This window comes from Macaca mulatta, chromosome 14 (assembly GCF_049350105.2).
Source record: "Macaca mulatta isolate MMU2019108-1 chromosome 14, T2T-MMU8v2.0, whole genome shotgun sequence".
Classification (NCBI taxonomy): domain Eukaryota; kingdom Metazoa; phylum Chordata; class Mammalia; order Primates; family Cercopithecidae; genus Macaca; species Macaca mulatta.
The window spans coordinates 118,737,447-118,751,259 of NC_133419.1; the positions used below are offsets into that span (position 1 = coordinate 118,737,447).

At 51.6% G+C, this 13,813-nt stretch overlaps 1 protein-coding gene across 3 annotated transcripts in view; it reads left to right on the forward strand.

Moving 5' to 3' along the window:
* The first annotated feature begins 9,355 nt into the window (after positions 1-9,355).
* TMPRSS4 (transmembrane serine protease 4) overlaps positions 9,356-13,813 on the forward strand; it is a 44,408-nt gene continuing 39,950 nt past the window's right edge. Inside the window, exon 1 of one of the 3 annotated variants that reach the window (XM_001092969.5) lies at positions 9,356-9,588. In XM_001092969.5, coding sequence (XP_001092969.5) covers positions 9,586-9,588 — 3 coding nt within the window. In that variant the 5' untranslated portion in view covers positions 9,356-9,585. The remainder of the gene's footprint in view (positions 9,589-13,813) is intronic. The other 2 variants (XM_077964380.1, XM_077964379.1) reach the window with 2 other exon arrangements.

The following is a 13,813-nucleotide window of genomic DNA, read 5'->3' on the forward strand; positions in this document are numbered from 1 at the left end:
GATGGTGAAACCCCGTCTCTACTAAAAATACAAAAAATTAGCTAGGCGTGATGGCGCACCTATAGTTCAACTTCTCAGGAGGCTGAGGTGGGAGAATCGCTTGAACCCGGGAGATGGATGTTGCAGTGAGCCGAGATCATGCCATTGCACTCCAGCTTGGGCAACAAGAGTGAAACTCCATCTCAAAAAAAAAAAAAAAAAAAAAAAATATATATATATATATATATATATTTAGTATCACAGACTTCCAGTACATAAGGTCTGTGTCCAAATTCCTTACTTGTGTACAGATCCTTCAAAAGAAAATATCTATTGCAAGAGTTTCTCATAATTGGAGCCATGTATGATTCATCTTCCCGGCCCCAGCGCCAAGCTGCCACAGAAAGGATGCTCAGTATCTGTGGGTCAGTCACCATTTCCCCAGCACACACAGCCTCCTCTCTGGACCGGATGCTCTTCCTCCCATTGCACCCCCGGTTTTCCACCTGACAAAGTCCTGCTCCTCCCCTAAGTACAATCCAAATGCTCTCTCCTTGGGGAAGGAGCCCTCCGACTCTGTGTGCTCTTTGCTCTTAGAGTTGGCCAGCAGGATGACAGCACGATCTCTGTGTCGAGTCTCCCTCCCGGTCTGTGAAAGAGCTCCGGACAGCGCCTTATTCATCTTTGTGTCCTCAGTGTCCAGCACACTAGAGGTGCTCGTAAACGTTGGATGAATGAGAGGCTTTTACAGAGATGGGGGTGAGGCCAAGGGACAGTCTGGGCCCAAGGATTTCAGTTTCAAGTACTTTCATTCTCAGCCCGAACCCACCCCTCTGCAGGCAGCCTGGGAAATGAGCTGGGGCGAGGATGAAGGAGCGAGGCCAGGGAGGGTGAGCCAGGATGGTACCTGCACGTGGAACCTCACAGCGCTGTTCCCTGCTGGCCTTTCAGGCTGCAGATGGTCTATTGGGAAAAGGGAGAAACCTGGGGTAGCAGAGTGACCTTCCACCACCTGGTGGCGCTGTGTCTGCATTCTCGGCCACCCCACAGAGGCCCCGCGGCATCCAGGAGCCATGGTCTCTCCCCACACATCACTCCATGGCCAAAAGCACTCAGTGGAGCCAGAGGTACCAGCATTATCAATACATTATCATCCGTGGGATTTGGCAAGGTCCAACCACGACGATCTAAAAGCATTCTCTCTTCCAACAGGGTCAACCCAAAGAACTCATTTGTTAATGGACCACCACCGACTCATCACCCTCATGGAAAACTAAATCATCCCCAGGTCCTCCCCCCGCCAGTCCTCTCTATTCTGCATCAGCAGCATCTGTGAATGCCAGCACCCCAGCATCCCACACTGCACCACCTGTGCTCTGGGTCTGCCTGCCAAGTACAGGCTGTGAGGTATCGGGCCACCCCCTCAGTTCCCTCATCTGTAAGATGGGAACATTAAGACTTCGTTTGCAAGGTTATTAGATATCTTATATGTGCACAACACAGAGTAGAATGTCAGTAAATAATATTCATCTTCCTTTTCTTCGTCTTTATGCCGTTGGATCAGGCCTTAATTAAGATCTTCTCCATCTCTCGCCTGAACTATTGGCACTGTCTCTAATCCCCTCTCCCTGCCTCGCCCCCACACCACTGCCGGAATTATCTTCCTCTGTGGCAGGAGTTATGTTTTAAACCAAATTCAGTCTACCAGCATTTACGCACCTTTTGTTTGCCAGGCACTGTGCTGGTGCCACAGATATAAAGGGGAGATCTCCCAAGGAGCTCAGCACAGGGGCTCCAGATACGCTTTGGAGATGGTTTTAGCTAGAATATTGCTGTGGTTTCAGTGTGTCTCCCCAAAAGCATGTGTTGGAAACTTAATCCCCAATGCCACAGTGTTGGGAGGTAGGGCCTAAGGAGAGGGTATTAGGCCATGAGGGCACAGTGAATGGATTCATGCTGTTATCTTGGGAACTGGTTCCTTATAAAAGGATAGAAAGAAGTTCATATGAGACCAGGCATGGTGGCTCATGCCTATAATCCCAACACTTTGGGAGGCCGAGGCAGGTGGATCACCTGAGGTCAGGAGTTTGAGACCAGCCTGGCCAACATGGCAAAACCCTGTCTCTACTAAAAATACAAAATTAGCTGGGCATGGTGGCAGGCGCCTGTAATCCCAGCTACTCGGGAGGCTGAGGCAGGAGAATCGCACAAAACCGGGAGGCGGAGGTTGCAATGAGTCGAGATCATGCCACTCACCAAGGCAATACAGCTGGGAGGCAACAGAGCTAAGATTTAAAGCTATGCACGGAGGTAATTCCATGTACATGTTGTTCATTATCCAGATCCTGAGAAAAATAAATGGGATAAAGCAAATCTATGCTGTTTACTCTCTAGCTAGATTCTTTTCTTTTCTTTTTTTTTTTTTTTTTTTTTAGACAGAGGTCACCCAGGCTGGAGTCCAGTGGCACGATCTTGGCTCACTGTAGCCTTTGCCTCCCAGGTTCAAGCGATTCTCCTACCTCAGGCTCCCCAGTAGCTAGGATTACAGGTACCCGCCACCGCGCCCAGCTAATTTTTGTATTTTTAGTAGAGACGGAGTTTCACCATGTTGGCCAGGCTGGTCTCAAACTCCTGACCTCAGGTGATCCATCTGTCTCGGCCTCCCAAAGTGCCGAGATTACAGCCATGAGCCACCACACCCAGCCTCTAGCCAGATTCTTATTAAAAACACTGTCAAAGCACTGTATGTTCATGGTCTGGAGTTTAGAGCGCATGTAGGATGGAAAGCAATATGTCCCAGCTCCACTGTCCCTCTTGTGTCTTCTAACCCTTGGGCTGCCCCAGGGTGAAATTAAGACTATCCTGGAGAGACAGATGAAAAGAAACGCTATGGACTCACAAATAATCTGAAATTCGTTCCTTGTCTAATTAAAGGGGAGAGGACTGAGTGAACAAGATGTTCACTGAGACTGCTAGCAAATTAATGGACAATATGGAAACTGTCCCCTGGAACAGACGCAAACTCAGACAGGACTCTGGTGCTACAGGAACCTGAGTGCTTTCCAGAGGTCCCTGGCGGGCTGCAGAAGCCAGTGTAGGACCCCTCCAGGATCTGCGCAGGGCCCACAGTGCATGGTCTAGGGCAAAGGACCTAGGCATCCTGGGTTACAGCGACCTGGATCTCAACCCTGCCTGAGCCTCAGTTTACTCTCTTGTGAAACGGAGGTAACAGCAGCACCCACATTATAGGGTGGCTGCAAAGACAAAATGAGACAATGAGACTTCACACAGGCATAAGAGCCTGGCACATGAGAGCGCACATTATGTGGTAGCTGTTTCCTTACCGTGTGTGGCTTATTTGAAGCAAACGTGTCCTGCCATTCTGTCAGGCTCATGCCTGTCTTCCCCTCACCCCCACCCTCAGCCTTAAGTCAGGCATGTGGAAGGGAACACCTGCTCATCCTGGCAGGGGCCAGAGGAAGGTCGGCTCCCACCAAACAGAGGTGACTAGGGCTCAGAGTTGGGATCCAGGTTTGGGATTCTCCATTGCCTCGGTTCTTTGGTACAGATAATTGAGGCTCAATTCAACCACCTCTGAGCCTAAACAATGTCTTAGGAGAAGGATTGCTAAGCAGTAAAAATCCTTTCTAGAAAGCTAGTGAATCAACAGGGAGCCTGCTTGCACAGTGAGCCAAGGTGCCCCCGTTGGCCTCTGTGAAAGAGACACTGGGTTCCCTCCACGCCGCATTCCAGAGCTGCTTGGTATGAGTGAGCCTGGGCTGTTGCCAGCTCATGCCCACCCACTGCACCCTTCTCTACCTACTTTCTTGGAAGAGATGTGAACAAACGAGCCAGTCACTGAAACTGATCTCAATTTACTTGGGTTCAAAGGGAAGAACCATAGGCTCTGCTGGCTGGAAGGAACCTCAGGGGTTCTTCTATGTCAAGCTCCAGTCTCTGAATTCAGCTCACTTCAGAAATAACAGCCTCTACCCACTCCTGAGCGTGGGAAGAGACCTAGAACAGCATTGCTCAAACTTTCAGGTAAATTCGAATCACCTGGGGATCTTGGTTCTGATTGAATAAGACTCTGATTGAGTAAGAGCGGGGCGTGCTGAGAGTCTGCGCTTCCAACCAGCTTCCAGCACTGGTGGCGTTGCTGGGTCCATGGGCACTCGTACCTTGAGCAGGAAGGATCTGCAGGGCTTGCTGCTCTCAGAAGCTCCTAGAAGGGAGGTGCAGTATATGGGCAGACTGAGCTCTTCAAGGCAGAAGATACTTTGCTTTCCCCAACCACAGTGTCTAACCACATTGTCTGGTATCATCAGAGAAAATACTTGCTGGCTGGCTGGATGGATGGGTGGATGGATGGCCAGGCACATATAGATGGATGAGTGGGTGACTGCTGATACTGAGATCAAATGTACAATCAGAAAAAACTGGCAGCCAGGCACCGTGGCTCACACCTGTAATCCCAGCACTTTGGGAGGCCAAGGTGGGTGGATCACCTGAGGTCAGCAGTTCAAGACCAGCCTGGCCAATGTGGCAAAACCCCGTCTCTACTAAAATACAAAAATTAGCCAGGTGTGGTGGCAGGGACTTGTAATCCCAGCTACTCGGGAGGCTGAGGCAGGAGAATTGCTTGAGCCTAGGAGGCAGAGGTTGCAGTGAGCCGAGATCATGCCATTGCACTCCAGCCTGGGTGACAGAGCTAGACTCCGTCTTCAAAAAGAAACAACTGGCAATTGATATACCATCCTACAAATTACTGTAGCTAAGTAAAAATATCTAGGGGAAAAATGAAGGCAGGAAGAAAGAAGGAAATCGGGCAGAGAGGAAAGGAAGGAGGAAGGGAGCAGAGAGAACTGTAAAAATGAAAAAAGGTTTCCAAACCCCCAAATGTTCTCTTTTTATCTCTATTAGAACATCTTTTTAAGCTTACTATGATGTATGGATGTCTCCTGTCTCCTTCAGTAGACTGTGGGGTGTGTGTATTCAGAGCCTGTGTTTTACCTCTTAATCCACAGATCCTAACACAAGAGGTAGGCCTAGCATGAGCTACATAAACACGTTTTGTGAAGTGAATGGGGATAAGAGTGCCATTTACAACTTCTCTCTTAGGCACCAAACATTTCACATGGAAGTGAAGGTTTTGTTTTGGTTTTTGTTTTTTGTTTTCTGTTTTTTTTTTTTTTGTGAGACAGAGTCTTGCTCTGTCACCCAGGCTGGAGTGCAGTGGCACAATCTTGGGTCACTGCAACCTCCACCTCCTGGGTTCAAGCGATTCTCCTGCCTCAACCTCCTGAGTAGCTAGGATTACAGGCGCCCGCCATTACGCCCACCTAATTTTTTTGGTATTTTTAGTAGAGTAGTTTGGTATTTTTAATAGGGGTTTCGCCATGTTGGCCAGGCTGGTCTCAAACTCCTGACCTCAAGTTATCTGCCTGCCTTGACCTCCCAAAGTGCTGGGAATACAGGCATGAGCCACTGCGCCCAGCCAGGATTATCTCTTAATCTTCATAACAACCCTATGAAGTCAGTACTATTATTATCCCCACTTTACAGATGAAGAAGGTGGCGTGCAAGAGGTTTAAATAAAATGCCCAAGGTTGCACAAATCATTCGTGGCTGAGATTAGGAGGCAGGACCCCAGGCCACTAGAGCTCATGCTCTTGACCAAGGAGGATCCAGGTTTTAAGAGGCCTGAAGCTTACCCATTTTGAGGGGCTTGGGTTTTTTTCAAAAAGCAACAGACTCTTTACTTAATGTGATTTAAAATACATTCAGATCAAGTCCCTGGCTGTTGTGAATGCTGAAAAGAGACAAAAAAGCTACCGGTGCAGCTTCAAACAAGTCTGAGTGTCAGGCTGGCCCATAAGGAAGGCAGTTGCAGGGACAGAAGGCAGCGCCTCCTCCAGGAAGGGCGAGAGGAGCAGCCGGGTGCCTGCCTGTCCCTGGGGTGACCGCCTCTGTGCTGTGCAAGGCGGGAGGGCTGTGGCAATAGGCCTCGGACCTCCTCCATGGACACCAGCGAGTTGCCCTGGCCTCTGGGTCAGCCCTCAGCAGCGCCGCCATGATGGGGTGGAGGAGGGTTAAATAACCATCTTTACAGAAATAATATTCTCCCACCGGATGTGTCTGAGCTCAGTCCATGGTCCAGAAACCTCACAGAAAACAAACAACAAAGTTTTTTGAAGTGCTGCTGACACCTCTCAGAATCTGGTGTGCGTGGAGCTCTCAGCTGGACAAGACCTCTTGGTCCTAAAACTGAGGTCACCTGTATGGGACCAGCCTGGGTGAGGAAGGCTCTGGCCTTCACTCACAGGGATAGGCCACTTCTTGAGGGGCTTTCTTGAAAAAAAAGCATATCAAAGAAATATTCGGCAAAATTTGCAAAAACCTATGATAGTGTGAACATATTGCTGGTCCCTTTCCCAGGGCCCTGGAAGGAGCCGTGCATTTGACGGGCTCTGAAGCTTCAGATTCAGGAGTTTCATGATAACTCTGCCTCTGATCTTGACACACACGCTGGAAACAGATAAGGAAAGAGAAGAAGGAAGAGAAAAAATGTCAAAAATGAAGAAGAAGAGATAAAAGGGTAGTAATGGGAGGGAAAGAAGGGAGGGAAAATGGGAGGAGAATCTAAAGAGATGGGTGGGCAAGAGAAAGAGGCAGGCAAGACGGAGCTGACAGGGAGCTGAGGCTTCCTCTGGGAGAATGGGGGTTCTGGGCCGGGTGTGGTGGCTCACACCTGTAATCCCAGCACTTTGGGAAACCAAAGCGAGTGGATTGCTTGAGCTCCGGGGTTCGAGACCAGCCTGGCCAACATGGTGAAACCCTGTCTCTTCAAAAAACTACAAAAATTAGCCAGGCATGGTGGCTTGAGCAAAAATTAGCCAGGCATAGTGGCTCAAGTCTGTAATCCCAGCTACTTGGGGGACTGAGGCAGGGGAATCCCTTGAGCTCAGGAGGTGGAGGTTGCAGTGAGCTGAGATTGCACCACTGCACTCCAGCCTGGGCAGCAGAGTAGGACCCTGTCTCAGAAAAAAAAAAAAAAAAAGTGGGCTCTGGTCCAGCTGGTTTTCCCCAGCACCTGGGAGAGGGGGGCCTCTGCTCTCTCCAGGCCCCTGTGCCTCCCTCTGTAAACCTTCACCCCCACCTGCAGGCATCACAACCACCCTGCCCAGTCTTGCTCATGCGCCTTCTTCCCAGACCGCTCCACAAATTCCCAGACCAAACGGGGAGCAGAAGCCAGGAAGGCTGAGTCATCATCCCTCCAACCAGCCATGCCCAGCAGCCTTCATGCCCAGACAGCTGCCTCTTTCCTGGTTCATCACCTGAGCACCAGGTGAAGCAATGCAAACCTGTGGACCAGATGTTTAGCCTGGCACATAGAGGAACCAAGACAACTGAAAACGTGGCTCCCAGTGGCCCACTGGCTTCTCACTGCCCTGCTGCTGGGGAGGTGCCTGCCTGGATCATCACATCCCTGATCCTGAGGTCACCTGAGATCACAGGCTCTTGTCTCTGCCCAAGACTTCCAACTCTAAAGGCCACCAGCCTTGAGTAAGGAAGGGCTGGGACTGCGCTGGCTCCAGAGCCCTTCAGGCCAGTTTCAGATTTCTGCTGCTCAGAGACAAGTACAAGGCCACACTGCATTCATCAGCCAAGATTTGGCCAACAATCCGTTACACTGACCCGGTATTCCTCCTGCTCAGACATCACTGGGGTCCTCCATGGGCCATATTATCCCAAACCACAAACCCGGAGCTTTCAGACACTTGTGTTCCATTTAGCATGTTCACAAGGCTGGCAATGTGAACCAGTAAGAGAACCAGGTTCCAGCCCCAACTCTGCCCCGAACTACTTCATGTCCATGAGCTATAGTTTCCTCAGCTGACAAATGGAAACAAAATATTGGGGTTGTTGTTTTTGGAGAATTAAAGGGCTGATACATAGAAGCACGTTATCAACAGAAGGACTAATACACACGTCTAACCCAGGCTGGTCTCCTGGGAGGGTCAGGTCTGAGAAATGGAAGGAGATCTAGATTCATATGGAACCAGACACTAATTCATTACATGACTTTGGGTCATTGACTTTGCCTCTCTGGAATTTAGTTTTGTCACCCACAGAATGGAGGAACAATGTGGACAATTATCCAAGTCCCTCCCAGAAAAATGTCTGTGGCTATAAGGTTTCACCTTGCGCATCCCCTGGCCAGGGGATATGATAGCTGGAGCTATCAGGATGTGGCAGAGCATGAGTCGGAAATGATCCTGTGGGCCCAGGTGTGGTGTCTCACGCCATAATCCCAGCACTTTGGGAGGCTGAGACAGGTGGATCAGTTGAAGCCAGGTGTTTGAGACCAGCCGGGCCAACATGGCAAAACCCCAACTCTACTAAAAATACAAATTAGCCGGGCATGGTGGTGCACAACACCTGTAATTCCAACAGCTACTCAGGAAGCTGAGGCAGGAGAATCACTTGAACCTGGGAGGTGGAGGTTGCAGTGAGCCAAGATCGTGCCACTGCACTCCAGCCTGGGCAACAGAGTGAGACTCTGTCTCAAAAGAAAAGAAAAGAAAATACAAAAACACAAAACTTAGCTGGGCATGGTAGCAGACGCCTGTAGTCCCAGCTACTCGGGAAGCTGGAGCATGAGAATTACTTGAACCTGGGAGGCAGAGGTTGCAGTGAGCTGAGATTGCGCCCCTGCCCTCCGGCCTGGGGGACAGAGAGAGACCCTGTCTTTAAAAAGAAAAAAAGAAAGAAAGAAAGAAAGAAATGACCCTGTGGACAAGGAGACATGGGCTCTAGCCAGGGCACCAATAGTGATTTTCAGAATTTTGAATGGCCGCTGAGGCAGGGGCAGGAAGCACTAGCACATTGGCAAATCATTGGCTCTGTGGATTCGCTTCTGGGATCCAGGGAAAGGGGGCACATCTTATCTCCCTAAGAGAAGAAACTCCCTTCTTCTCTGTGAACTTTCCAATCCTGTTGCCCCACACCTGTCAATGATCCCTTTGCACTGAGCTGCAAACTCTGTCGCCCAACTCCCAGACCACTCCAACTTCCCCCAACCCCAAACCAAAGCACTCACACAGTGAGAAGTCATGCACCTACAAGGTAGGGGGAGTAAGGGCGGAAACTCCTGGCATCACCTTCAGCCAACACACGGTTGGGTGGAAATCATTCAGGCAGGAAGACTTTTGTGACACAGGTGTGTCACCTGTTCTGAGGCCGAAGGGCCCATGAATGACTTCAGGTGTTGTTCCAGCCCCTAAGACAGGTGTCAGGTTACAAGACACATAATCATTCCAGTTTGGCAACTTCACCTGTAGTGCTGTTTTAATCAAGCTGCCCACAGTCCCCCAATCACTCCTGGAATACAGCGGTGAGAGGCAGCAGCTTGCTAAGTGGACAAGGATGCTGGGCGTGAGGGACCAAGGCCCGCCCTGCACTCGGGCCTCCTCCAGCCAGTGCTGACCAGGGACTTCTGACCCGCTGGCCACCCAGGACCTGTGTGGGGAGGCCCTCCTGCTGCCTTGGGGTGACAATCTCAGCTCCAGGCTACAGGGAGACTGGGAGGATCACAGAGCCAGCATGGTGAGTGTGGGGGCCCTCTGTTCCCAAGACACGGGGAGGGTGGGGCTCCCCAAAAAAGGCCCTTCAACGAGCCTAAGCGCTCATCAGCTGAGAATTCTGTGACACCTTCTAGGTTAAGAAAAGAGGCCACACCCAAATCCCCCCACACCCCAGTCCCATACACATCTCATACACACCCGCCTTCCTCTCTCCCACCATTGCCATGGTCCTCAGGCACAGAGCCAGGGCTGTCCTTCCTGACTGTTCTTTCCTGAATCCTGAATGTTCTTTTGCCCAGTGTCTCCAGGTCTGTTGGTTAGAGGTTGGCGCTATTTTTCCAAGGCAGGGGGCTGTTTTGATGCCACAGTGGCCCTCTGCCACTCCCTGGGGAAACTGATTCCTTTTATTTTTAAAGAAAAGTGCAGACCAGGCACGGTGGCTCACACCTGTAATCCCAGCACTTTGGGAGGCCGAGGTGGGTGGATCACCTGAGGTCAGGAGTTCGAGACCAGTCTGGCCAACATGGTGAAACCCCGTCTCTAGTAAAAATATAAAAAATTAGCCTGGCGTGGTGGCAGGTGCCTGTAATCCCAGCTACTTGGGAGGCTGAGGCAGGAGAATTGCTTGAACTTGGGAGGAGGAGGTTGCAGTGAGCCAAGATCACGCATTGCACTCCAACCTGGGAAACAAGAGTGAAACTCTGTCTCAAAAAAAAAAAAAAAAGAAAAAGAAAAGAAAAGAAAACAGTGCAGAAATGCCTTCAAACAATCTAGGGTGTTTGTGGAGATCTTTTACTTGGTCTCTTTTCATGCCCTCACCCTCTCTCCTCCTTCTCCTCTTAATACCTGGAGCGTCGGCCAGGCGCGGTGGCTCAAGCCTGTAATCCCAGCACTTTGGGAGGCCGAGACGGGTGGATCACGAGGTCAGGAGATCGAGACCATCCTGGCTAACATGGTGAAACCCCGTCTCTACTAAAAAAATACAAAAAACTAGCTGGGCGAGGTGGCGGGCGCCTGTAGTCCCAGCTACTCGGGAGGCTGAGGCAGGAGAATGGCGTGAACCCGGGAGGCGGAGCTTGCAGTGAGCTGAGATCCGGCCACTGCACTCCAGCCTGGGCGACAGAGCGAGACTCCGTCTCAAAAAAAAAAAAAAAAAAAAATACCTGGAGCGTCTTCGCTGTCTTGGGGCAAAGAGAATCAACCCCACCTTTCAAGGAGGACAGCTGAGGGCCAGGGAGGGGAAGAGATAATCGCTGGGTCCAGGGGTCTTCCTTCTCCAATCCTTGGCCAAGAGGCAGCAATTGCCCGGACACCAACGTGAAAGGGAAGGGAAGAGAGGAAAGGAGAAGCCACTGTCCAAGGGAGAAGGATGTGACCTGCAGGGGCCCCTCGAGTGATTGTCTCCTATTCCCAACCTGAGCACTTCCCACGACACTCTTCTGAAAATTCTGGCAAGAACAATTCCTAGTGCGGTTGTGGCTGCTGATCAGAAAGGGGAAGGGGCTTCCCTCTGAGCCAGGATCAAAGCACAAGCTTCCTGCTTTCCCATCCAAGGAGGTGCCCCAAAGTTTGGACTGTGTGCAGAGACGCTGCATCCCCTGGGGCTCCCAGGAGAGGACAGCAGCTGTGGAGCCTACCTAGCTGTGAGCTGCTTCTGGGTGGCAGGCACTGAGGAGACCCGGGGTGTCTCTTGGGGGAGCAACAGAGAAGGGAATCATTTCTAGGGCAGGTCACAAACTACAGAATCAGAAGGCTGAGGCCAGCTCCCTGATTAGCTGTGCTGTCTTGAGGCATTCATCTTCTTGAGACTCACCTTCTCCCCTGTCCATGGAAATGATATCACCCACAACACCTCCACACACACACACAGGACTCGCAGAGATTACATGGCTAATACATGTGAGCGGGTTCTGGAAACCATGAAGCCCCGCACAAATGTAAGGACTTAGGACTAAAGAGGAGTCTGCGCTAGGAAATGATAGCTGGGTAGCACACCCAACACAGACCCTTTGCCACCAGGGAAGGAGCTGGGCATTGCTGCAGGAGCAGGGGAGGGCAGGTGGGCACACTGATGGAGGGGTCAAGTCAGGCCTGGGGCCCCAAAGGCAAGGCAGCAGCATGGCCAATCTCCACGGTATGGTCAAGGAAGTTTCTAGCCCCAGAGCTAGCCATTATACCGCCTGTGCTTAATAACCCTGTCATTAAGCCTGTGCTTAATAACCCTAGACAGCCATAGCTCCCAGCCCTGAGGGGAGGATGGGATCTCCTCGCCCAGGCTCAGCCCTCCCTTCCCTTCCATTCCCTACCTCCTTCCATCCCCACAGGCCCCTCTCTGTGACAGTCAGGGTCCTTTGAGCTGCTGCGTCTTAACGACTGCTCTCCCCAGAACCCATTAAGCTGGGTATTCCTAGGGAGAGCTGGAGCAGGGACTCAGGCCCAGGCAGAGGTCAGAACCCAAGCCCTGTCCCCGAAGGAAGTGTGTCCCATCCTAACTACTCCGTAGCTGAGGCCTGGAGGGAAGTCAGGGACCCTGGGACTGGCTCTCCTGGCCTTGACTCATGACTGTTCCGGAGACCCAAATGCACCCTGAGCCACCAGACGCACCCTGAGCCACCAGACATGGGTGTTAACACCTGAGGTCAAACCCCTGATGCTTCCGGCTGCTCTGGAGGAAGCTGATCCTCCCTCCCACCTCCTGTTTTCTGTGCCAGCCTGGTACAGACTCAAGGGGCTTGGCTGGGCTTGGCTGGGCTCAGAAATGTGGCAGTCAGGAGCCAGCCTGCGGGCAGTGGGGTGCTGGGAGCACTGTGGAGTCCACCCCTGACTAGGGCACAGAATCCAGAAGCCCACTCATCCCCGGCGGTGCCATCCTAGGCTCTGAGGTGGTAAACTGAGCTGGGCAGTGGGAAGGTCCTAAAAGGCAAGACAGGCAAGGAGGGGCTACTTGCTCTGTCTGCTCTCCTGGATCCCTCGCCACCTGGGTGACGGGGCCTGGTGTCACTGTAACTCCCCCCAAAGAAGCTCCAGCCAGCCACCATTTAATCAGCCCCTGTCATTGGCCAGTCTCTAAATGGGGCTGGGGGTTGGGGGACACAATACCTAGGTTTCACCCTGCAGGTGCTCAACACAGAGTGTGGCAAGTGTAACACCAGCAGTGGTTACAAGGTACCCCTGGAGCTGAAAAGGCAACAGATTCTCTCTAGGGCAGTGGGGAAATTGTGCTGGAAGAGAAACGATTTGCAATGGACTTTGAAGGATGAGCAGGCTCTCTCCAGGCAGGGAAAGCAGGAAGTAGCTCCAGACACAGGGAACTGCATGTGTGAACAGCAAGAAAGAGTGGGAGTGTAGGGACAAGAGGGTCTTGTGCTGCGGCTGGAGCAAAGGTGCTGGCACTCCAGGCCGTGGGAGCTGCACCTGCCGAGGTGGAAGCTGCATCCCCAGGCCCTGTCCATCTCCCAAGGCGCTTCTCGCCTGACCCTGGGGTCAAGCTCTGTGCCTGGGTGCTTCCCTGGAGAAGGGGTTTAGATGTCAGGGCTCCTGTGTGCCCCCAGGCCTCTCCTCCTCTCAGTCTCTCCTCCTCTCAGTCTTCGCTCAGTGCGGCTGAGGACCCAGCAGACACCTCCCTAGCCCAGACCCATGCCAAAGCCCAAGAGATCTGAGAAACTGAATGAAAGAAATGAGGAGAGACCAGTTCAGGGGGGCCGTGGGCAGGGGGACAGATGAGAAAAACAGACCAAAAACAAGGCTGGGGAACTGCTAACAAGCTTCCCAAAGCCCCAGAACAGCCCCAGGGCAGCAGGAGACAAACGCTCTCAGGCCTGAAAATCTGCATGGCCTCAGCCTTCCCAGGTGCCTCTTCTGCCCTCAGCCTTCCTTCCTGCTCAGGTGAAAACAACAGCCTCAATAAAACGCTTCAAGTTCCCAAGCAAGGATTCCCCAGGATAGTGAACTCCTCCAAACCTAAAGTGCATCCATCTGCCACATTTTCTTATAAACCTGTTGCCACCAGAATGGGAGCTTCTTGAGGACAGGGTCTGTGTCTTTTCTGTTTTTAGCCGTAAACCTAGCACAGGGCGTGTCATCCATGGCATAGACTAGGCACTTAGTAAATGTGAATGAATGAATGAGTGGATTGATGGATGACAGATAAATGATCAAAGACGGAATCCCCTATAACCAGTGTCTGATTTATCTGACACTGAAAACAAGGCTCACCCCAAGTTGAACTGGAAAACATGCCAGATTCT